The sequence below is a fragment of the Furipterus horrens genome, unplaced genomic scaffold (genome assembly GCF_987537825.1).
Source record: "Furipterus horrens unplaced genomic scaffold, mFurHor1.1.pri manual_scaffold_6, whole genome shotgun sequence".
Taxonomy (NCBI): Eukaryota; Metazoa; Chordata; class Mammalia; order Chiroptera; family Furipteridae; genus Furipterus; species Furipterus horrens.
In genome coordinates this window covers 92,971,810-92,995,432 of record NW_028327176.1, presented here as the reverse complement: position 1 = coordinate 92,995,432, position 23,623 = coordinate 92,971,810, and the positions used below count along the sequence as shown (strand labels likewise).

The 23,623-nt window shown below is 42.6% G+C and overlaps 1 protein-coding gene across 1 annotated transcript in view; it reads left to right on the top strand.

Annotated features, from left to right (window-relative positions):
* The first annotated feature begins 1,470 nt into the window (after nucleotides 1–1,470).
* LOC150006965 (kinesin-like protein KIF6) overlaps nucleotides 1,471–23,623 on the top strand; it is a 90,091-nt gene continuing 67,938 nt past the window's right edge. Inside the window, exons 1-2 of the mRNA XM_090280794.1 lie at nucleotides 1,471–1,577; nucleotides 8,916–8,971. Of these exons, the coding sequence (XP_090136920.1) occupies nucleotides 1,471–1,577; nucleotides 8,916–8,971 (163 nt within the window). The remainder of the gene's footprint in view (nucleotides 1,578–8,915; nucleotides 8,972–23,623) is intronic.

Genomic DNA, 23,623 nt, shown 5'->3' with positions numbered 1-23,623 from the left:
CATTTGCTTCTGATGGAAAAGGGTGGGGCATCTTTGTGCACCTCACCATTCAGACATTCTTCATGGTGCTATTTTTAACAATAACCACTAAATTGGTGTCGGATGAGCTAGTCCAGTTCCTCGCACTGAGGCTGGGTGATAGGACTCAGTGGGTTTTTTCCAAGCAAAAAAGTGTGATGTGTGGCCCATATAGATGCATCTCTGGTACCCTAGGCCTCAGAGTAAACCCCTGTAGCCCTGGACCATGTTCCTGTGGCAATAAGAATGAGACTCATCCTCATTCCCAGTTCATTCTGGGCCTGACTCATTTAACAGACATGTTGAGTACATTCTAAATGCCAGTCATAAAACAAGGCACCAAGAATTCACCAAAAAATATTCTCTCCACCCCCAGAGAAACTTGTGTTTCACCAGGAAGGGTTGTCATGTGAAGTGACAGTGTCTATGGGCTGTGCATGTTAAAGAGGCATCAACAGATGCATCGAGAAGGAAGGGTTTGTTTCGTCTGGGCCTCAGGGAAAGCTTCATAGAGATGGTAACACTCAGCCCGGGCTGGAAAGGTGAGTAGAGTTAAATGGATAAAGGAAACATGGACAAAGGAACTAAGGGCAGAGGTGTAAAAATGATTGTAGATTCATCCAAATTCCAGCTGTGAATTCAACTCTCACCTAGGGAGCCCCTGGCACACACCTGCATTGACCCTCATGCTGAGAGGCATGAGGAAGAGAGCCTTGATGCAGGAATGTCACCTGCATTCTCCAAGGGCCCTAACCCTTCTGCTCTTGGTTTCAGACATTGGCCCCTGATCAAGACCCAGCAGGGAAGGTTAGTCTGCAGTGACAATCGTGATACAGGATGTTGAAGTTGAACACGAACTAGGGACCTCCACCTCTGTCTGCTCATGGGTCTTGCAACTGAGAAGCTAAGTCCTGAGTAAGACTGGAAGTCCCTCATTAGCCTCGGGAAACAAGGATAGCTTGTTATATGGAGACAAAGAGCAGAATTTTCTAGATTTTAAATTTTTCAGCCTGAACTATACTTTCTCTAACTAAATGCCTGGAAATTCAGGGTAAAATTTAACAGAAAACCAAAATGGGGCATAACAGGAAAACAGGGAGAAATATGGCACTGAATGATGGCAGAAAGTGCATTTGCAGATTTTCCTGGCGATCGAGGGCTTGGCACTCTGGTTTTCATTTCCTTTGAACAAACATTCCAAACCACCCCCCACATGTCACATGGATGCGCCAGCACCGCCCCACAGGGTGCAGCAGTGTCCCTGTCACTGGGAGGGCCTCCTCTCGGGTTGGCAGCCAGCTGGAAGAGCCTGGGGCTACCTGTCTGGTTGGAGCCTCTCTGCTGTGGGCCCCCCAGAGCCAAGGCTGGCTTTTCAGTCTGACTAAAGTGACAATGAAATTAATGGGATCCTGATGCTGTGACTGAGACCATTTCCCTGTGTCTCCAACAGGGATGAGAGAAGAAATGTCATTAGGATGCCAGGAGGCTTTTGAAATCTTCAAGAGAGACCACGCTGACAGTGTTACTGTCGAAGACAACAAACAGATTCTGAAACAGAGGTAAGGCTGCTTCAGGGAGCCGCTGGCCCTCCAAGGCTTAGCCAGGCCAGCAAGAGGAGACTTGCTTCTGTGCTCTCTAAACTGCCCAACCCAACTCCTCAAGGGAAGGCACACGTGCTCAGTTTCACAGTGAATTACATCCAGCCCAGTACCATTCCCTTTGAGGTATGTGTCACCATCTTTGTACTGCCAGGGAAGGGACGTCAGGGGCTGTGACTGGAAGCACTAACTTTCTATACAGATCTCACATTGTACATTCAATATCTTACTGTTTCAAAGGCAGGAAAAAATATCTGTGGAACTCCACCATCCTGGAGGGTGGTCCTGCAGAACTCAGTCACAGAGAGTGCAAACATGCATGTCTTGTGACCCACAAGCCCTGGGGGTCGTTATCCAGGCCAGAAGCAGAGCAAGGCAGCAGCATCTGCTGACAGGTTGTGGAGAAAGGCTGTGTTCTGAGCCCTTCAGAATAAATGTATTCCTTGTTTCAGATAACCCATGAATTAGATACATATCCTCATACTGTAGCAAACAGAATGACTCCCATATGTATGAGTCTAGAGCTTGGAAGAGAGTCTAGGCTGTGAACTCTTATGTCACATATGACTCTGGATCTTGGCACACAGTAAATTTTCAAACACTATTTGTTGAATTAAAATAAGATTCAGGGTTGAGAATCATATGCTTGTAAATGACAATTTAAGGACACATGAAAAGTGAATGAGCTCTCTCAGGAAAACAATAAGGGGAAGCTATGAAGGACAGGGAGAGGAAGAGGAGGCCACAGCAGGGCCTGAGAAGAAGCAGAGAGAGAAGAAGAGGGAAACCAGGAGAAAATACTATTCCGACAGCCAAGAAGGGAGACTGCTCCAAGAAGCAGCATGTTGTCAGTGGTGGCAGATGCTACCAAGAGACCAGCAGGCAAAGCTGGAAGCACACGTGGAGTTGGCACCTAGAAGACCAGGGATTGGAGTGTCAGGAGTGACGAAGCAAGTCAGAAGAAACTGAGCAAACAGAGAAGGAGAGCTAACAATGTGTACAGTGTTTGTGATAGGTCAAAACATCTGTGAAGAAAAAGGGAGGTAGCTTAGGGAGAGGGGAATTCTGTTTTAGAGACTCAGCTAAGACTGTAGGTCAGAGAAGCAAACCCAGGACAAGCCAGAGATGGAGAGAGAAGCAAGGGAATGGCTGCTGCAGCCAGGCTTCCGGGAGTCGGTCAGGGGGAATCACGGTCCAGGCCGCCGCGCCTGGAAGGAGGCCTGAGTAGAACAACAAAGTGAGATGCGGCTGACACAGGTGCATTGACAAGCGGAAGGAGAAAAGTAAAGGCGGCTTCTACTTTCTGTGTGCGGATGGTGATGAAGGGTTAGTGCAGCTGCCATGGGGAGCAGGCAAGAAGGCGACTGGGAAAACCGAAAGGAACAGCAATCAGCTGTGAGGGCCCAGCTTACACCATTAACCAACTGCTTTTATACTTGGTGGAGAGGTTGGTGGGGTCTTAGACTAACAAGAACTCAGTGAAGGTGATAGGAGTGTAACCAGGAGCAGCCATCTGGAGCAGAGAGTAGCCTTCTTAGTCCAATGAAGTATATGCACCCCGGTGACCCAGCAATTCCACTTGCGGGTGTATCTCCCAAGAAGTTCTCATAGTTCCAAAGGAGACATATATGAAGATGCCCACAGCAGCTCTGTTTGTGGTTGAAGAGAGTTGAAAAGCTTCTGGGTGTCCATCCTGGGGCAGTGGGGAGGTGAAACACTGGGGAGAATTTCCATGGGGTCAGATGCAGCCGGCGGGAGCAATGGGCTAATGTACACGGGTCACCAAGAATAGTCCTAAGAACATACAATTTATGTAAGTTATAAATATATGCACACAAAACAAAAATAGTCAAACAAAAAGATAAACTTTAGCATACTTTAACCATAAGAATTGTTACCTCTGTGGGGGAGCAGAACGGGACTGAGACTCTGGGATATGAATGAATGAATAAATAAATAAATGAATAAAACAAGGAGTGGGATTGGAAAATGAAGTGAAGCTGGTGAAGGCTGAGAGTGCTTGCCCTAGAAAGATGGACACATGGACATCTATGCACATTTTGGCATATGGATCAGGGGTTTCACAAACCGTCCACAGCTTTTCCATGCTGTAGGCTGAGTATTATTAGTATAGTCAGTTGGACATGTTGAAGCAGAATAACTTGTTTGTCTGAAGATAAGCATGTCAAGCAGACGACAGTTGCTTTATCCAGTAACGACTTCCAAAGAGTCCTTAGCTGTGTCCCTGCCTGAGGCATCATTGCTCACACCAGTGCCTTATAACCCTGGCCCCGCGGAGCTTGTAAAAACTTTCAACACCTTGGCCTGCCTCCCCAGATAGTCTAACTCAGTTAGATAGAGCCTGAGCATCCCTTTGTTCAAAGGCTCTAACATGCAACCAGGTTTGAAAACCTCTGCCTAGACAGTGTCCAAAGACCTTGAGATCCAAAACCTCTGAGGTAGGATCTCAAAGCCTCCGCAGGTTAAACCAGTTACCAAGTGACTCTCTTGCATACTCAAGCTTAAGAACCACTGGCTTAGGAAGACATGCTACTTCATCGTTCTTATTCTAGAATTGGCCTGTGTTCCTGGTCCTGGTTTGCACCCTTGGTCCAATTAGGTCTGTTTCCAGTGGAGGGGGGCGGGTGGCAAAGATGACAACGTTGTAGTCTTTCGAAACCTCCCGCTTCAGAGCTCGCTAAACTCTAGTACAGTAGAGTGCTCACAGTCAATGTGACAAATTGCTTTTGGGCTTGAACACATCTAAATCACACAGGATGGACTGGTAATGCTGGTGGTCCCATCTTCCCCAAGGCCATTGAGCAAGGGAATTAATGAAACTCACACAAAGCTTTCCTCTGGAAAGAGGTTTTCCCAGCAGTAAATCAGTCTTTTTAAATCAAATGAAAAGTTGGGAGACCTGCCCACATTTTTAAAAAATGTCACATCTGTTTAAAGTTACTGTAATAAATGATCATTAAAGGAATATTTGGTACTGGGGAGTTTAAGCTAGGATGTATCCCTTTCTCAGGGTGGGAACTTTTATTTGCATTCATGGAATGTATTTAATTATTAGATATGACATGCTCACAACTGCTTAAGGCAGAGGACTAAATGAAATGTTTTTATATGAAAACATATAACTGTGAACCAGTGTCACTGCAGCAGACATCAAAATGAGGTCCCACAGATGCTTATAGGGGTGACCTCCTTGCCACCCTTACTTTAGGAACTTGTCCGCCATAACTCTGATTCCCTCCACACATTTGTTCCCATTCTCTCCAGTGAACAGGAGCATCACAGGGACAGATATGCACCATGGGGTTTACTCGGGTTGTCATTAAATTAATGTTTCCTAACTCTATTGACTACCTAGTCTCACCTTTGTAATAGTCCTCAACAACAAGAACCTAATGGCCTGACTTGCCATTTTAACCCTATTTCACATATCAAATAACTCTGTCACTCAACAGTTCTAGTGTTTTGACTTCATGTTGGCAAAGTCCATGAAAGAGGGACTCAGGACTGATTTCCCCCACACCTGAGACTTGGACCAGTTCAGCCTCTCTAGCCCATGGTAATTAAGTTCTAAACCCAAATATAAGGATCCCTTCTGATGGCCCCAGCTCCCTAAGAGTGTAAGAGTTGATCTGGAGTTACAGGAGGGGACAATAGGTGGCTCACACATCTGTTACTTAATAAAAGGGTTTCTTTCCTTCCCCTTCTTACCTGCACCCTTTACCGCCCTCACAGGGGATTTCTAGCCTCTCCCAGCTCTGGCCTCCAGTCTGGGGAAAGGCTGCCTGTGACAACAGAGACATTGGCACATTAATAAGATGTTTGCCTTTGGCTGAGTTAGAGACGATTTTTCAGTCCAAGACAATTGTGATTGAAAATCACTGCATTTTCGGGTATGGCTCATTCTCACAGGATATAATAGTGTGAAGAGAGAGAAACTGGAAACCCCATGTGACTAGCACCACACAGCTAGCTCTTTGTGGCAGATCTTTCATACAAACTGAATCCCTCACTCACAGAGTGCCATTAAGTAACAAAAGAAGAAAAAACAGGGAGATTAACTGCAGTTGGAAAGAAGTCCTTGATAACTGAACTAGACCAAGGAAAGCACCCCTTTACTCAGCTGCATCCTTCACACATAGACTCTAAACCCAACAAATTTCATGGCACCATCTGGAAATAACACCCATGACAAATAGGAGTTATCTGGTTCCTATTAGACTTCAGTTTTAAACTTTATTATTTTTCCTCTTGTTTTTTGCATTTACACCTGTCTCCTGAACTCTGAGAGCAGAGATTAGATTAGAATGTTCTCAGCCACCCCTCAGTTATCAAAATCGTGCTGGCCTCAAAAATGATACTTAAAAACACTGTTTTGCTTCAGAATGACAATTTGACGTTGACTCTGGGAAATCTTAGCAGTCAAGGAAACTGCTTGAGCATCTGTATCTTTCTAGAAGTAGGACAATGCAGCCACAGGCTTCTTGAGAGTCCGGGAAGGAACTTCTCAACAGGTGATGAGACAGTAGCCATCTTAAGGCAGAAATGAGATGAAATAGAACAATAATATTTGTGTTTTTAAAAGTTTGTCTGGACAGCCAGGGGTCAGGAACACATGTGGGTGGGGTGGCCTCGATGGCGACAGCCATGGAGTAAAGGGGAAATGGTCTCACAGAGACAGGACAGCCCTCAGCCACATCTCAGTGGGTAAGTCCTTTTTAGCTTGGCACTGGACTGCAGAGAAGAAACTGGAAGCTCACAGGGTCTGCCACCGTGTCTGCCAGTCTTGGGCAGCTCTTTGCGGAACGTGGGCCACCGCGCTGCTGTGGTGGTGGTATGGGCACTGGGGGCCTCGTCCCCGGCCTGCCAGGGCTTCTCTGAGCAGTGCTGCTGTGGAGGCTGCCGTTTCTGCTGGCAGCCTCCCCCTTTTCTATCTCCACTCAGCTTTCTTCCAGCGCTGACATGAATTTCCGCAGCTTTGCAGCCTTGCTCTTGCATTTTTGTTATTCTAAAGCTTCCACACTCTACAGATCTGGCAGGAAAAGGGATCATCGACTGAGCAATGAAGGACTATCAAATCCTGTGAAATCCTAGGTACTAGACATGGACAGGGTGGCTGTCAATCAGTTCCAGTACCCCTACTTGGCAGAAACTAAACATGAAGATAGTTCTCATCTTCTGGGTGACGTGGACCAAAGCCCAGATGACGGCTGCCCAGCAGACAAAGCCAGTGCAAGCCCACAGAGCCCAACACAGTGATCTTCACGTAAGAGAAATGTTTGCTGAACCAAACTCAGTCTGAATGGCATCAAAAAGAACTGCACTCCTTGGGCCCTGGCTGGTGTGAATTGAGTGCTGACCTGCGAACCAAAGAGTCGCTGGTTCGATTCCCAGTCAGGGCACATACCTGTGTTGCAAGCCAAGTCCCCAGGTGGAGGTATGTGAGAGGCAACCACACATTGATGTTTCTCTCCCTCTCTTTCTCTTTCCCTTCCCCTCTCTCTAAGAATAAATAAATCTTTTTTAAAAAAAATAAACTGCACTCCTCTCTGGGAGCAGACAGGCCCTAGCTGAACAGAGGACATGCATCATGATGAGTCTGAATACCCTTAATGAAGAAGCCAGGGGTGGAGTCCCAAGAAACCTAACATTGAGGGAAAATTTAGTCCCCTTCCCTGGAAACTTCCCCCGTCTGTAGTCCAGGCCAAGGAGACAGATTCAGAAAATAGCAGTGACATAATTCACACTTCTTTTCATCAAGCACAGAGCAGCCATGGCGCTCTGGCCTTTACTTATGTTGTTCCCCTGCCTGGAATGCCCTCCTCTCTTCACTTCCTCTAACAAAAACATATGCAACTAAAGCAATTATGGATGAAACAATATAGCTGGGTCTTACTGGGGTCCAGAAAGATTGAGAGGTGGGGAGAGGATGGGGAGAGAGGAGATAATTAAAATCAAATTGGCCAAGTGATGACAGTTAATGACATGATGGTGGGTATGTGAAGATTCATTCTGTTATTCTATTTTATGTATATTTGTAAATTTCCAAAATAAAATTTTCTAAAAAATTCTATGCACCATTAAACCCAGGTCAGTCCTACCTTGTACATGAAGCCCCACCCCAGTCACTCTAATGGCATGGCCAGTGTCACCCTGGTAGCACAAGGATTTGCCATAGCCATACATTATGTATTTGTTCCATAGATTTTCAGTGGCATTTTAACTTTCATGGCAGAAAAGAGAATATAGGAAAGCAACTAACATTTTGTAAGGTCCTAGACTGCATGTTTTTATATAGGCCTTAACCTACACTGCTTCTGCAGCTCTCCATGGTGTCTCATCAGTATTTGTTGGAAAATGCAGAGGAATAATTAAGCAAATATCAGCACAACCATGTGGTGCACTAGTAGACAGGCATCAAAGATAATGGAAAAGTTTCTAAAGACATGGGGAAAGACTTACGTCAAAATGCTAAGTAAAAAAAAAAAAGCACAAAACCATATATATGGCATGATCTTAACTCTACTAAAAAATGGCTAGGAAAAAGACTGGGAAGATCTCAAAATGTGCTTATTTCTGGATGGGAGATTATTAGAATTAGTTTTTTATGTTTTTATATTTTCAAAATGTGGTTAACAGCAGCCATAACAGGAGCCAGCAAGCTTTTTCTGTAAAGGGCCAGAGAGCAAACGTTTTCAGCTTTGCAGGCCATGCAGCCTGCATAGAATCTACTCAGCACTACCATCAGCTCTGCCATCATAGCAGGAAGGCAGCCACAGACACTGTAAATGTGGCATGGCTGTGTTCCAACATGGCTTCCTTTACAGAAACACGTGGTGAGCTGGATTTGTCTGATGACCACCCATAGTTTGCTGTCCTCTGTTATAGGTAGGACTTTATAATCAGAGAAAAAAATTATTTAAGTTACATTAAGTACATAGTCTTTGGCTGTAACTATAAGATCCTGATGCTATAGAGCACACGTAGTACAGAGAGCTTACAGCCATGCTTTATTCTAGAAGTTGAAAATCATAAGTTAGTGAAGATGAGAAGGAAAATTCAATGCTGGGTAGAGAAGTAAAATTTCACAATACCAGTGATTAATACAAAACTTATTTCTATTTTAAGCCTAGCATATTTTATTTATTTGGATTTTCTTTTATGTCTCTTAATAAGGTTTTATAATATTTTAGAGACCTCTCAGAAATCTATCATTTTTTAAAACATAATATAGAATGAAGGGAAAAATTAAAGTCTCATTTATTTTTTTATTTTTTCCAGATTTTCTGAAGCAAAGGCCCTGGGAGAAAGTATAAATGAAGCAAGAAGTAAAATTGGTAAGCAGACGATCTTCCATGATCCTCTCTCACGGACCATTTTCCTGGTGAAAATAAGGTCAGGATGTGCCTCCAAAAAGCCCTGGAGCCTAGCTTCAAAAGTGCCCTGCCAAGGAAGCGCTTTGAGAGTGCCTTTCCTTGGCAGTTTGTCATCCTCCCCTCATCCATCAGGAAAAGCATTTTCTTTTGTCTAGAACTTGAACTTTCATCCCCATGCAGGCCTGAGCTCTAGCATCCCAATGAGAAAGTTTAGCTTTCCCCTGGTGTCTTTCAGCAATAGCTCAGCTGGTCAGAACCACAGGATTACACTGAAAATTCATTTTTTCAAGTGCTATGAAACACTTTTACACCTCCCAAAGCTTATACTTAGCATTTTGGCACAGGTGCTCATTTTTCAGTGCCACTCAGTAAGCCAATGGGAGGAAGCAAAAAATGAGCCAGTGTGCCTGCCCAGGATGCAGGCTGCTGAACAGGGTTCCCCACTTAGGTGAGCATCCTGAAAAAGGTGAGGGTAAAGCCAGAGGCAGAGTAATGGAAGTATGCCACAGGTCTTTGTTAAAGCTTGAGGAAAGTGTGTCTTTCATTTCAAGCTAGAAGACACATGAAGCTCCATCTCCCAACCCAGCGCAGCCTCACAGAAGGGATCTCTTGAGCCATTGCCACTGCAGTGGGGAAGGCAGAAATTACCAACCTGCTCACAGCTGAGTCTCCAAGTCCTTCTTGTCCCTATCTTCCTCCCTTCATCAATGAGGATGAGACAAAAGCTACTCTGAATGTCCCTTTTGGTGTTTTCTCCAGAATATTGAAAATTGTGATAACCTCTGGTTGTTTCCATTGAGAAAATAGTGGCTCTATGTTCTTTTCATTGGCCTGAATGGGAATGGCCATGCCCAACACCAGGCCGAGAATCTCTAGACTCTTAGAGATTCTTAACCTGAAGTCCAGGATCTTGGGTGGGGGAAAATGCGCTTCTCTTTCACTAACCTCTAACTAACTGCAGTTTAGCACTGCTTCAGTAATGAATGTAGGCAGCAGCCCACAGCAGAGCTCGCAGCTCCTGACACCAGTGGGAATCATAGACATTTTCATTTCACAGCACAGTTGGCAGACATTGTAAAATATCTTTTACACTCATCAGTACTTCAGAATTACAATAGTTACTGGACTCATCATCCATCAGTTCTGATTGTTTAATGCATTTATATAAAAGCATATAGATATTTCTGTATCAACAAAAGTTTTAAATTTTTGATAACTTCTTTAATATAGTTGGTTTCTTAAAACCCTATGCAAAACTCCTTTCTTGGCCTAAACCCAAGCTCCTAAAGCTGCATGAAAAAAATTGGAGGTTAGAAGTGTGTGCATTTTTCTGGAGATAATATTCATAGTTAGTCCAATCCAGGATCAGTGACCTACAGCAATAGGAAGTTGTTTGGGGCAGGAAAGCAGACACCCTGCAGCAGGGTAGTGCTGACCCACCAACCTGGCAGGTAGCCGGGAGCAGGGGAAGGAAGCAGGCTTCAGCAGATCAACCGACTGGTCAGCATTATCTGACTCAAAGGACCCGGTGGTCTGTTTTCATTCCTGGAGAGATAAGAGGGAAAGACCTTTTATAAATTGCTTCTCAAATAAATAAATAGCTTCTCCACACACACACAAAAAAAAAAGTAGTATAAGGTCTTGCTCTTGGAAAATATTTAACTCTAAACCAAAATAAAACTGTTCCAACACTAATGAAACAGGCGACTGATGGAAGGCACCAATGACCTATGCTAACATACTTAGCTTCTCACTCTGAGTACCTTGGATTGTTGTCACAAACAATTCTGGATTCTCCATAATTTTGGTGCAAAAACATGTGTTGATGGATCCAGTTTGCCCCATTCTTGAGATTAGGCAAGTGGGAGGCTGCCCTGCAGCTGTGCAGGTGGGGGCCGAGGCTGTGAGGCTGTGATTGAGCTCCCACAAGGGACGCCTGTAACTGCAGATATGCTAGCAGAAGCCCTGGGCAAGCAGACCTTTGTTTTTTTCTGGAGACTAGCAACGTTGAGATTCTAGCATTCACTGCTAACAAGAAAGTAGCTAGTTGAGTGGTACTAACAAAGCCAATGTCACTCTTCATTTTATGCAAATAGCAGACTGACACTTGTGTTCTAGCCACTCGTCTTTCAAATGTGCCCTTGATCTAAGGAGGCCCAGGTAAGTGGGTCACTGAGACAGAATCCCGTTACTGAACAAACCCACCATCACTGCATCTCAGGCACAATGTTAAGAGTAAGGAGGTATAAGGTAGAATTTACACGTGTATTTAAAATTTCTAAGGTAACCTTGAAGGAACTGTTTTCAGGAGATTTATGGCAGTACTAAGTCATAAGTCGTTAATTTCTTCCCAGGGAGAAATTAGATCAAGTGACATTTTCTGTTCCCAATGAGTCCTTTAGTGAATCTCGGGGTTCAGGAGGTGGGACCCCGGCGCGGATGTATTATTATGTGCATGGGATGATGGCTCAGGTTCACTCCCAGACTGTGCCACAGCTGCCTCTGGCCCCTGGGCAGAGTGAGGGGAGGTGGAGTGTACGCCTAATGGGCCTGCAGGGCGGAAACGAAAGCTGCGTCTGTGAGCTGTGAGATCAGCCAGCCCACGCCCCACGTGGTTACAGTTTAGGTCACCACTGTCTTCTCCAGTAATTTGGCTTTTCTCTGGCATTATGATCTAGAGCTGCCACTTGAGTTTCATTCTCAAAAACCCCTGAAGGCTATAAATTCAGCAGCATCCACGTGATATCTATATTTACATGGCATCATCAGTAAATCTGAAACTTCTGTGTTATTTGCTTTTCTTATAACAAGCCTCACCAAACTAGGTAAACTCTTGCCACAAACTCCTTTTTTGTCCTTCTGTGTATATTATTTAGGTCAACCCTGATGTTGAAACAAGCTTATATCAGGAATGGAAGAATAAAAAAATAATAGGATATTTGTTTCCATAGGAGAGTAGTTTTCATTGTGTTTACCTGTTCTGCACACAAGAGCTTTTCATCATGTGAGCTATGTTTTGAACATGTTCATATACACCTGATTCCATTTACCTATCTCTGGAAATGCTATTGAGGCCAAATTGGAGGAAAAGAAATAGACTGCTTTGGAGGTAGTGGCAAAAACCAGGCCATTTTTCACTCATTAGAATTCTGGCATCAGTGTTTCTACATCAGAGTTCTTTCTACCACTGGCGGCATTGTCTTTGGCAACAAAGGATGAATAAATGGCTGTTTTCCGGCATAAGTCCCATTCCTAGACCAGTCCAGGAACCAGCTGCTTTGGAGGCAGGTGAAAGGGTTTGACTGACACCTCTTGGCATGTCTTCATCCTCCGTAGACCCATCTAGGCCTAAATGAAAACTAACGTCACCAGATGCTGCACAGAAGGGTGTTCACTAGTGAGCCAGTCCATGATCGGCTCACAAACCACAGGAAATGTCATAGCAATAACTGATAGTGAGGGGTCGAGAGAAAAGACAAACACTAGAAAAGCTAGCAAAACTTTTTGAAAGTTTTCTTTCTCCCACTCCAAATTCAGAGAAGGATCCCTACCCACCATGTGAATGGTACTCTTTTTTAAAATGTTTCTCTCGTACATTTAGGATTTGGGAAAATCAGATTGGGTCTTCCATCAGCATAATAAATATTGCTACTTTTCAGTTTTGTGCATTTTCTGTACTTTAATATTCCTCTGAGATTTACTTCTAGACCCACTGGTGCATGTTGGCCTCTAGTATCTTATCCTGGAGTAGGGGAAAAACAGCAGCCAGGTAGTTTTGCTAGATTATGAAGACCTGAGTCAAGTATATTCTTTTGTTACTGTTGGTCACCAGCTTCAGCAACAGCCTCCACCATTTATTAAATACTGACTCTGAGCTGTGGCAAGGAGTTGACATACGTTATCTCATTTAATCCTCACAGAGAAGAGCCATTAGCTATAAGGGATTATTACCATATGTCGTATATTCTAAGATACACAGTTTTTACAGTCTTAACACTTCAGGATACATTTAACCATCCCACTTGGCTATTTTTTCATATTCTGATTTTGAATTTTTATATTTTAAAAACCTCTGTGATAAAGATGGTTATATCTTACAGCTGATGCAGTCTAGAGTCTATGAAATGTGGTATTATTATTTTGCAGATTTTTTTAATGGAATTTCAGTGAGGTGACCTACTAAGCAGCCAAGCTGGAATTAAAATTGATTTCTGTCCAACTCGAAAACTTTTAAATACAGTATAATACCTTCATAAATTCAGGTTCATTTACCTTTGATATTTTCTTCATTTTTACTAGGCTGTTACTCAGTTTTCCTGATTATTTGGCCTTCATCTTACATGATATGCCCAACAAGTGGCTCAAATTAGACCCTAGCTCATGAGCACATAGCCCAAGAAGATTAATGGGCTCAGATGTGGCAGTGAGTGGGGTCTGAAACCCAGCCTGCCTTTGCTCCCCACTTCATGTGCACGGGTTCAGGGTTTCACCTTCCCTCAGGGTGCCTGAGAGTAATGCACTATGGGCTTCCAGGAGGATTCTGGACCCACATGGGTTCCAACTATCACGTTCAATGGTTTGGAAAATGGAAGGGCTGTGTTTTCAGGCTGTATACAATTCCAACTGAGTGGATTTACTGATGCTTCAGAAAACATGAGAGAATTCAAAACGTAAACCTAGATGAGGTTTAAAAGGAGAAGGTGTAATGAAGTACTTATGCTTAAGTACCAAAACCAGCATGGATAGGACTAGAGTAAGCCTGATTAAGGGTAGGCATGGAAGTCATCAGGGACACAAAACAAAATTGTTACCATAAAGGGAAAAGTGCCGTATCTCAAAAATAAGAAATGCGAAAGTCAAGACAGCACCCTTTCACTCTGCCCAGCATACATCCATTTCCTCACTAGCTCTCCACAGAAGAGAGATCGTTCAGAGAAAAGTAGCTAAAGTGATGATTAAGAAGTTACAAAGTAGATTTTTGCTATATTGAGTGATTCACCATATGTTTATTTTAAGCTTTGGTTGTGCATTAGAGTATTTAGTTTGATTTTTTAATTATACCTATCAAAAAATTCAATTAATTTGGGCTTAATTTTTGTTGATCAGGATATTTGGCTGTAACTATAAAAAGGAATTTATTGTCTCATGTAACCAGTAAGTCCAAGGAGTACAGTTGGCTTCAAATGCATACCTCTCCTTCTCCATCTCCTAGACCTCCCCCCCTACCCCCCTTCCTCCTTTTCTCCTCTCCTTCCATCTCTCAATTCTACTTGACTAGGTTCTCTGGTAGCCTCTCCATATTTAGTGGCAGGGCGCCCCTGAAATCTCTGAGTCTGCATGGTCTGTAGAATTCATAATCCTAGTATAAGGGATTTTCCCCAATAATGTTGGCAGAAGTCCCTACAGGGAGGAAGCACTGTCCTGGCTTCAGTCCTGAGCCCTCTCTGAGGCAATCTCTGCACTCTGCCTAACTGGGCAGGAAAACTACCATGTTCGCTACAGACCTTCAGAAATGTATCTGCTGCCTGAAAGAACTCTGTAAAGGAGATTTTAGTTAGATAACAATCACATTAATTTATCCTGGGGGGAAACAAGCTGTAAATGGGGAACTCAAAAACTGGTTTTAAGTATAATTGCTCCTGCTAGAATAGAGTAAATATGAGATTACATGCTAAAAATAACAGGGATTGTAGGAGAATTTAGATTGGGAAGACCTCTCAAAACCCATGCAACTTTATAACTAGAACTCTAACAAACCAATTATAATTCTAATAAAAATCATGATATAAATTTAAAAACATGTTAAATGCTTAGTGCATAAAGAAATGCTATATAAAACAGCATATTTGTTCTAAATTGAGGCTATCATGACAGAAGAGGGTATGAGGAGGCTTGAGACACTGAGTAACAGAAACATAAACAGCGCACACAACGATGAAAAGAGCTGTCCAGTAAGAAAGATTCTTTCTTCTAAGAAAGAGCACTGGCCACACTGGCACAAGGGCAAGATGTGGAGAGACCACTTTCTTTTTTTTCTTTTTTTTTTTTTTTCTTCTCCCTAAGATTACCCTCCTTGTCTTTAAAGGGACTACATTAAGTCCATTTTTAATTTATCCTGTTCATTTGCATAAACATAACAAGAGCAGCAAATTATCACTTGAGGGACCACTTTCAGTAACACCCTTTCCACTGATAACGTGTGAGCTGATTCCTATTAAAAAAACAGCTAAAAGAGAACCCACTGTTGGTTACCTGATATCACACAGGTGGGCCAATAACTTGTAATTCATCTTTAAAGAGACTCAGAAAGCAAGAAATAATTTTCAGTTGTATTGGGAAAAAATAGTTGCTCATTTAAAGACATTTTGACCCCAAAAGGTAATTAAATGAGTAGAAATCCTAGGAACCTTCAAAAGCAGGATAGAGAGGCATCTTTCTGACTGAGATGGCTCAAGATGTCTGGAGATGGAAGGAGCAAAGCTGATTTCTTAAGGTCCCTCCTATAACAATTTGAAAGGTTGAAATTCCAAGACATGGAGTTATCTAAGTGACAGCCCATACCCAGTATGACTGACATCTTCATGGAATTGATTGACTGCATTGCTGTCGTCTGGGGGATGAAACAACAACAACAACAAAGACTTGGGCAAGATGGGGGCCTGGGGGCATATTAACTGACAACGGGTAACACTAATAAATGTCATGTATAAAATAAGGAACGTCAGCACAAGAAGATGGATGGCTGCTTCCCAAGAGTCCTGCCAGGGTGGTCTTAACTTAGTGAGCAAACCAGGATCTGGGATCTGACCTTGGCTATCTGGGATTTGGAAAGAATGACACATGTCAATCAACTCACAATGAGCCAGAGAGGCAATTTTTGAATATGCCGTGGAAGATGTTCTTTTATCAACAGGAACTCTTAAACTGCCTCCTTCTAGAATGTCTTCTCCCAGGGAAAAAAGTGGGTTAGTTATTGGAAGATTAGTAACTAGGCATGTCCAAGCACAAAGGGAATCAAAACAAAGAGAAGTAAAGTGTTTTAGAGCTAGATTCTCAAGGTCACAGTGAAGCTTCACCAGGCGCCCACAGCCCACAGCAGTGAACATCCTACAGCAATAATAGTCAGCTTTCAGACAGACCAGCCCCCTTTCTCCAGAAAAGATAAAATACCACTTACATTAGGCCTCTACTTACTAAACTACAATTAAATCCCACTCCTGTCCCTCAGGATGTACCTCAAGTCATATTGATAATGTTTTGGGTCACAGAAATAACTACCTTTAGTTTGATAACCTTTTGATTATCAGAAATAGAGACCCAGTAAGCTAGCTAAGACTTAGGATGTGTGTGTAGTGAAGATAAGAATCTCATGAAGATATAGTAATAAACCTGAGACCGCTCCAAGCTGGAATGGGAGCCAGAGCCAGTACCTGGGGGCCATCAGGAACCAGGGTGGCTCCAGAGCCCAGCACTCACCCACACCACCCGGGGGCCTCTGCTAGTTCTGTGCATGTTTGCTCTGTAGCCTACTGGCCCTGCTGACCATGGGCCCCACTTGCTCATAGTCTGCTCTGACCCCAGATGTAGCCTGAAATCACCTTCTGTCCCCAATGCTAATGAGCTAATTATTTGCTTGTTTCTTAGCTCAATATTATAAGAAAGAGAACCTGAGTGTCTTCTCTAGGCCTTAAGGACAACAGCTGCTTAAGAATGTGGTCAGAAACCCACCTCTGGTCCAGACAGCTGTAGCCAGGGAGGAAGCGAGGTCTTGTGTTTCAGAAAGTGGCCACCTAGGCAGCAGAGTGTGACAGGCAGGTTTCCCTTAGGGAAGATGGGTAGGGCGGGCACAATGATTGACATCTTTCATCCTCTTGGCTTTATCTCACAAAGAGCTGTGTGAAGATTTTTGGTGGTTCAAATCTTATAAGGTGACATCAGCTTCTTTATTTCCAGGTTCTCAAGGAAGCACCTGGCCATTGCACCTTTGTTTTACCAACAATGATAGTGACTAGTCTTTGTAAAGTGCACTATAATATGCAGGGCTTTATTACATTATTTTTTATATCAAATCCATTGATATTTTCTTTTATGACTTCTTCCATTGCTTTTGTACTTATTATTATAACAATAATAATGATAGGTTGTTCATTGCCTGCTATCTATTTAATGCCTTCCTAAATTTCCTTATAGATTTTTTTTATTATTCTATTTTTCACACTCAACTTATTTAGGATTTATTGCAGAATATGGCATAAGCTGAGGCTCTAAGTTGAATCTCTTTCAAAGAACCAATTTTCCCAACACCTATTTCATTTAATGAAATGCCTTAAAATAAAATTTCTTCCCTCTAGGAGAGCCATTTTAGATCTTCAGAAGGCGGCTGATGCATTCTAATCTCATCATAAGAGTAATGTACATCCTTGACATGATACGTTTCATGCACGTATTTCAAAAGTAACTTGCCAGAGATACTGTTATCTAGGTGTCAGAATAACCCTGCAGGAAGTACCAATTCTCCGGGAAGCAGGGAGCTCCTGGCTGGGGAGAGGCAGCGTGGTCTGTGGGGGGCGGTCCCTCCAGGCTGCGGGCTCCCTCGGCACTCTCAAAGGAGGGAGGCTGTCTTTAAATACACTGGAATGAGCTGGGCTCGCCTTACTCAGCTTCCAAGGGAAGAGAGCTCATATCATTTTGTTTCACTTCTATGGAGAAAAGTGTATTTCATCATCTTATATTAATTCAAAGGGGGAATGACTAACTGTGGCTGAGGTGAACTGGGAGTAGGAGCTCTGTAGGTGATGCCGGACAGGGGAGAGCTGAAAGTTGCAGAGGCTTTGCTGTGTCTCCTGTTGGCCACCATGAAAGCACCGAAGCATCCCGTGCTGAAAACCACCGAGAGCTTTCAAAAACAGAACACACTGGGATGGGAATATCTCTCCCCAACAGTGGCCATTTGCTCAGGGTGGAGTCGGCTTCGGTTTGGTGTTGGTTTCATGTAGTAATACGATCCCACGGACCAGCCCCAAACTCTAACGTACAGCCTATACCACAACTTCCTTTCTCAACCCTAAAAGTACATATATGTGTAACTCCACAGCCAAAGGAGCTGGGAAAAGCACAGGCCTTCAGAGGAGAGGATGAAACAGCAGGCAGAAACCCTTGTCCCTTTGCAGGGGCCCTGTGCTCCCCCTCCCGCAGGTGTCTGCCTGATGTTAGACAATGTTTCAAAGGCAGGGATGCTCCCAAGCACATCCAGGCTGTGCCATTACTCAGGCATCTCATGAACAAAAGCCAAGCCCAGGCACTTCGGTGGGGGAAATAATAACAGCAGGACCCTCGGCAGCTTTCTGAGCAAAGCTGAAAGGGTGGCCAGGGGCAGCAATGCCACAAAGACCCTGAGGTCTGGTATCAGTGTTTGAACTGAGCTGGGGTTGCCTGAAAGGATGAGGAATAAACAGAGAAACTGGAAGTCAGCCGTCATGTATCTAAGCCTAGACTTTGAACCTGCAAGTGTCAAAGAGGTTGAGTCCCCACCATAATGATAATAATAGCTAACTTTTGTAGAGGTACTATTATTAACCTCTTATACATAAAGAAACTGAGGCCTAGGGAAGTTAATGAACATGTCCAATAATACACAGCTCATAAGCAACAGAGCCACAACTGGAATCCAGATTCTGTTGGGTTCCAAGGTCAATGCTTTGGGTGGCAGGAAAATTCATAGCCAAACTAAGAAGGAGATGTTAGGTCCCTGTTGTATAGGTACCCATGAAACTCACATGTCCTTACTGAGTTCAAGGTTGATGATAAAAAGAAGGAATAGGATCCAGTGAAATAAGCCTTTCCACCATCTTTACTCCCAGGGAGAGAAGGAAGGAAGGAGGCAGAGAGCTTTCCAGGAGTGGTCAAGGGCTAAGTCAGTCAGGAAGGGCAAGCTTGTCTTCCTAGGGTCTCTCCTCTGATCTGGAGTTTAGAAAGTTATGGAGTCATTAGTTTTTGTCTCTTTTTAATTGCACAAGTGATTCATGAGTGTATTTTGCTGTAGAATGTTCATACACTACATTAATATACATATCAAAATGTAAGTGTCTCTCCCTTAGTATGGTCTCTCTCCAGAAAGGAGTAATCACTTTCAACAATTCATTGCATGTCCTTCCATTCCCTTCTGCATTTGTAGATGTATAGATAGATGATTGATAGATGACAGATAGATAGATAGATAGATAGATAGATAGATAGATAGATAGATAGATAATACATAGATGGATGATAGGCAGCAGACACACAATAATGCCTTGTTTTGTTGCATAAATGGGACCATAATGTACATGTTATTCTTCACTTTGCTTTTCTCATTTAACAGTGAGTATGGGTCTATCACTCCATTTTTAGTGGGGCTATTTTTAAGTACTGATAAACCATGATCGATTTAATTACTCTCTTGTAGCAGATATTTTTTCCCCCAATTTTTCTCTATCACAGACAATGCCAGCATTTTTGTGTACAAATGAGTGTTTCTTTGAGATAGACGCCTAAAAGTAGAACTGGGGAGAACAACAGTAAATGTATATTTTAATTTTCACAAGTACTCTCCAGTTCTCTTCCAAAAATGCCTCATTAGTTTGTAGTCCCATCAGTGTGTGACAATACCTATAGCCCTACATCCTTGCTTATACATGATAATATCAGTCATGTCAGGTTTTGCCAGCTGGAGAGCAAAAACTGGTGTTGCATTGTTGTCCTAATTTGCATTTCCCTGATGGCTGGTGGAACTGAGTGTCTCACATCCTTTGCCCATTAGTTGGCTGAATTTCTATTTATGATTTGTAGGAGCTCCTTTTGTCCTCTGGATATTGGGTCTTTGTCTTGGAATATGTAGCAGATGTTGTCTTCCAGTCTGTCACTTGTTTTAATTTTCTCTTAAGATTTTTGGAAGGACCCTAGGAAAGTTGTTTTTCTCTAATTTGTAACAACTTCCTTGCATAAGATTGTATTGTCTGCTCTTCTTTTATTGAAATTGTTACTTGGGACTTATCGAGGCTGCCTCACTGTCACACTTATCCAAGGTAAACTTGGTCACTTTGCACAGATCTCACTAAAACACCCGTGGGTCAAAACTGGACTTAGTGACTCCCGATCAGTTGTCTTATAGCCACTACATGAATAAATGTCTCCTGCATACAGATGGTGAAACCTTTTTCCAGACCACAAGTCTAATGATTCTACTGCTAAAAATGTAAGCTTTGTAATGATGTAAAGACTGATTTTATTAATTTAATCTTATTGAAGACATTTTTAATGATGCCTGAATATTTTTAAAATTGAATTGTGTTTTGCAGAACAACTTATTAACACATGTTGAGATGATATTGAAGTCTAGAAAACCTTCTAATAAATAATTGGAATGTAAAAGTACATAGCAACTCATTAGCAAATGCTAAGGTCCTTTGAGGTACTCCCTTTTGTTGGAAGACAAAAGTAAATAATTGAAGAACGACTACAGGAATGGGTAATGTACCAAGTAAATTTAATAGACAAGGAACCTCAAACACATAAAGTTTATTCATTGCCTGCACCAATAACCTAAAGCAAGACCAGGTGAATGTTTGAAGGTTATGAAACCATGTATTCCTACAGAATCCACAATCTTGTTTAAAAAAAAAAAAAAGTTCCATGAAGAGGAGTCCTGAGAATTTAGTTTCACCTCACCCCCAGTGAGATAACTAGAACAAAACACTTATTAACCCCCAGAACAGAGATGACATAACATGCAAAAAGGGGCCCAACACCTGGGAGGCCAGATACCATATCCTTAGGGGGCGGAGCTGAACTGGGAAGCCTTTGCCTTAACAGCCACTAACTAGGGTAAGAGGGTGACTCCCTAGGTGGTCTCAAGAAGTAGTGGCAATACCTTTCTGCTATTGTCCCCAGAGTGAGAGGATGGATTGCAAAGGAAGGAGTTCAGAGACAGCTTTGTCTCGAAGTGCTGCCAAAGCCACAAAGCTGTTCAAACACTAAAGAGGAATCCAAACAAGAGGAATCCATTGGACAGAAGGGTTGGTGGTGAGGGAAACAGCAGATTTGGCAGTAGCCTGCCAATAGGAAGTTGGCCACCTTTAAATTACAATTCTGGGTAATAAGTAGTAAGGATTGCATTATGAAGATTAATATCCCCAAGCCAGAGCTCCAACTGACCTCTCTCCTCTACACTCCCACTCAGAAACCTCTGAGGCCTGCTCATTGCCAATCAAAAATGTTCATGCCCTTTAGTCTAACATTCAAAATTCTTTCTCCCTGTCGATATAATTATATTAACATTCACACACTTATATGGGAGATTGAGTTGTACTTTTTTTAAAGATAAAAATAATCATGTTATATATATATATATATATATATATATATATATATATATATATATATATATATTTCTCTGCATCCTGCTTTTCACTGCATTTAGAATTTCATATATATTCTTCCAAATCAACTGATGTGACTATATTTCATTTTTTAATGGCTGCATGATATTCTACAGAACGGTTTTATCACAATATTTTTTCATTATTTCCCAGTTCACAGGTATTTGCTTTATTTTCATTTTTCTGCCATATAAGAGATGCTGTACTAAACACCCATGCACATGTATTTTTATATACTGGTGCCTTTACTTATGTGGAAACTTTTTTTGTAAAGGACCAGAGAGTAAATATCAACATTTTAGGCTTTGTGGGTTGTATATGGTCTTTGTTGCATATTCCTCTTTTTTATTTTAATAACCCTATAAAAATGTAAAATCCATTCTAAGCTCACAGTCCAAAGTCATAGAAAAACAGACTGCAGGACAGAATGGGCTGCCAGACCCAACCTGCACATCCTTGGAATAGAGTCCTAGGACTAAGATTTCTTCCTAAGTGTATTATAATTTTTGCTGCTTTTGTGATTGGAATATTTTTCTATTTCCTGAGATAGAAAAAAATCTTTATTTAAAAATATTTTCTTTGTACCCAGTTATCTCACTAAATTCTCCTTCTACTCTTAGTGGTCTTTTTCTTGCTATAGTTTCTTCAGTTTTCTAGAAATGCAATTATATTAATCACAAAAAATACCTCTTTTTCTAGTATTTACACTTAGTATTTTCTTTTCTTGCCTTATTGCATTCATTAGAGCCTTTGAATCACTATTAGCTAATAGTGGTAACAACCTCTCCTTTATTATTCCTGGGATTAATGAAATTGACTTAAGATTGCACAGTTAGAATGACAGAAGACATATGACAATGGGAAGTACTGCCATACATCACCCAAGTCAGGCTATTAAAATTTCTATAATGTGACTTTGATACGAGGAAGATCTACAGTGCCCTAGAGGCAGGGAAGGGAGTGGAGGGGCTCAGTGGTTGAGAAATGGCCTGTGAGTAGGATCACATGGGTACAAATGTCTGAGGTTTGATAAGGAATTGAGTACAGTACAAATACAATCACTTAATGAGTTGAGTGAATGAAAGTTTGCATCTGCCTGCAATGATGAGAAAGGGAAGTAAAACAAATATTATGGATGTAACTTTTCAGCTCTAACTGCACAAATGGTCAGTGAGATGGACATTTTCTTGTAAAACAGAAAAAAAAAAAAAAACTATGAGGTTCCAGTTCTGGGCAAAGTGAAATAATCACATTCCATCTTTCTCTTCTACTAAAAGCAAATATAAATACATGAACAGCTATCTGAGAATGCAAAAAGCAATTGATAGCAGGCAGCTTTGGGAAGGAGACCAGAATTCAAAGTACCATCCAGTTGGCACCCCTGGAAGATCTTCTGATGGCAGTAACAAGCAGCAGCAACCCAAACACAGAGTCACCTACTCAGACTCACTCCCTTGGAGCTCCAGCACTGGGGTAGCAGTTTGAAAGGCACCAGTGGCATACAGGGAGAAACTGAAGTGTCTGGCATCAAGGTGAGCAGAGACCATTGTCCCTTTTCCAAACCATCTCCCCACAGAGCCCACAGGCTGGAGCTATATCTGAGACTCCATCAACTTGGCTAACACTGTTTGTTCTGCCTTGGAGATCCCTAGAGACTCTTCCCTACCCAATTTACAGGCTCACCCAAGCTGCTTTTACATATGAATGTCTTGTCTTGGCTCATGCTTCACAACTTCCTAAATCATATCAAACATGGCCCTGCACTACCAGCAGCCAGCCTAGATTCACAGCTTGGCTTCACCTGGGATTCTCCAAGCCCAGCACAAGTAGCAACCAGCTCAGATTGTTTTATAGCTCAGGCAGGGTAGCCCTGGGCAAAACACAGGTGGGGGCTGATCTTGGTCTGCACTACCTGGGAAACCTCAGGGCCAGCACACCCAATGAACAGCTGCAAACCATGTCAGAGCACCACCACCCTGCCCCTGCACAGCTGATCCTCCACAGAAGACGGAGCTTGGTGGTCAGGGGTCAGCTAGTCTTTGCCATTGACTGGCCTGGGTAAATCCCTCCCATTGATCTACCAACAGCAACCAAGGCTCAACTACAAGAGGAAGGTGTGCTCAGCCCACATGAAGGGCACACCTCAAGTACCCACCTTGGATGATAGGGGAGACTATGCCACTGGACCCTACAGAAC